Here is a 1,350-nt window from a genome sequence, read left to right on the forward strand (position 1 = left end):
TTCTACTATTTTAGTACTTAAATTTCTACCAGTCTCCCCTCTTATAGATAGTATTACAGTCCGTACATTCTACACCGTTAACTACTACTTTCTCAACTCTAGTCAGTTTAATTCCAGTTTTTAAGATTGTATTCAACTTTTTTTGTGTATAAAATAAAATTAGAAGTTTCTACTATTTTTCTGTTTCTTTCCACAGTCTTTTTACTGTATTTGATAAGCCAGTTACATACAGCATTACACAATAAACCAAATCAACTAAATGAAGTTTCAGTCTCTCTGTGAACTTATCAGTTCTTAAATATTTTCTGATCACACTAATGGATAATCATTCTTTTTTAACAATACATATTCCAGCTGTTTTCTGAATTTTTAAAATCTTATCATCTAACTTAATAACCTATTCAATCAACAACTTTCTTGGCATTATTTGTACAGTTGGTAAAACCTAAGAATTTGTTTTTGTGGTTAGTTAATTTTTTTATCAAATATTTCTACTTAGCAGGTAAAAAGCATGTATAAACCTTTCTTTAGCAGACAAGAAGTCCTTCAGACCTGACTCTTAATGTGGATACCTTAAAACAACGGGAACTGATTGCACAGTTAGAAGTGAAAAACAGGTAAGGAGATATTTAGAAAAATTTGAAGTCTTGTTGTGAGAGCTTCTTCTGTTGTATTTTTTGACAGTTGAAGACTTTTTGTGAATAGCAGAATTATATGAGTGCTACTTTTTAACAGAGAAATAATGCGTGAAATCATGAGGTTAAGAAAGCAACAAGAGCAGGAGGATGCAGCTCTCAAGTCGGATCAAAACCCCACCTTATTGGCCGAACTACGAGCACTACGACAACGTAAGGCAGAGCTGGAAAATCATTTGTCTAGCCTGCAGGAAAGTCGTCGTGACCTGATGGTGCAGTTAGAGGGGCTCATGAAGCTATTAAAGGTTAGTCACTTTAATATTGGTCACTCATTCATCAGCATACATCAATATTTCTTTATTTAATAAGATAATGTACTATTGGGTAACAACAAATTACAGCTGAGTGTGTGAAACCTTTCACACCACATGTTTGTAAACAAGTTATTGGGTAACAACAAATTCCAAGTCTCAGGTTTAAACTATTTGTTAACATATGTTGTGTAACTAAGAGAGGTCACAGCTGAGTGTGTGAAACCTTTCACACCACATGTTTGTAAGCAAGTTATTGGGTAACAACAAAATCCAAGTCTCAGGTTTAAACTATTTGTTAACATATGTTGTGTTACTAAGAGAGGTCACAGCGAAGTGTGTGAAATCTTTCACACCACATGTTTGTACACAAGTAACAAATCCCTCTTAGTTACAGAACATAT

The 1,350-nt window shown here is 33.6% G+C and overlaps 1 protein-coding gene across 1 annotated transcript in view; it reads left to right on the forward strand.

The window, feature by feature from the left end:
- Window positions 1-1,350, forward strand: part of LOC106475690 (dystrobrevin beta-like) — a gene marked incomplete at its 5' end in the record, with an annotated part of 23,076 nt that overhangs the window by 8,931 nt on the left and 12,795 nt on the right. Inside the window, 2 exons of the mRNA XM_022379746.1 lie at window positions 532-617; window positions 736-940. Of these exons, the coding sequence (XP_022235454.1) occupies window positions 532-617; window positions 736-940 (291 nt within the window). The remainder of the gene's footprint in view (window positions 1-531; window positions 618-735; window positions 941-1,350) is intronic.

The sequence above is a fragment of the Limulus polyphemus genome, unplaced genomic scaffold, assembly GCF_000517525.1.
Source record: "Limulus polyphemus unplaced genomic scaffold, Limulus_polyphemus-2.1.2 Scaffold9004, whole genome shotgun sequence".
Taxonomy (NCBI): Eukaryota; Metazoa; Arthropoda; class Merostomata; order Xiphosura; family Limulidae; genus Limulus; species Limulus polyphemus.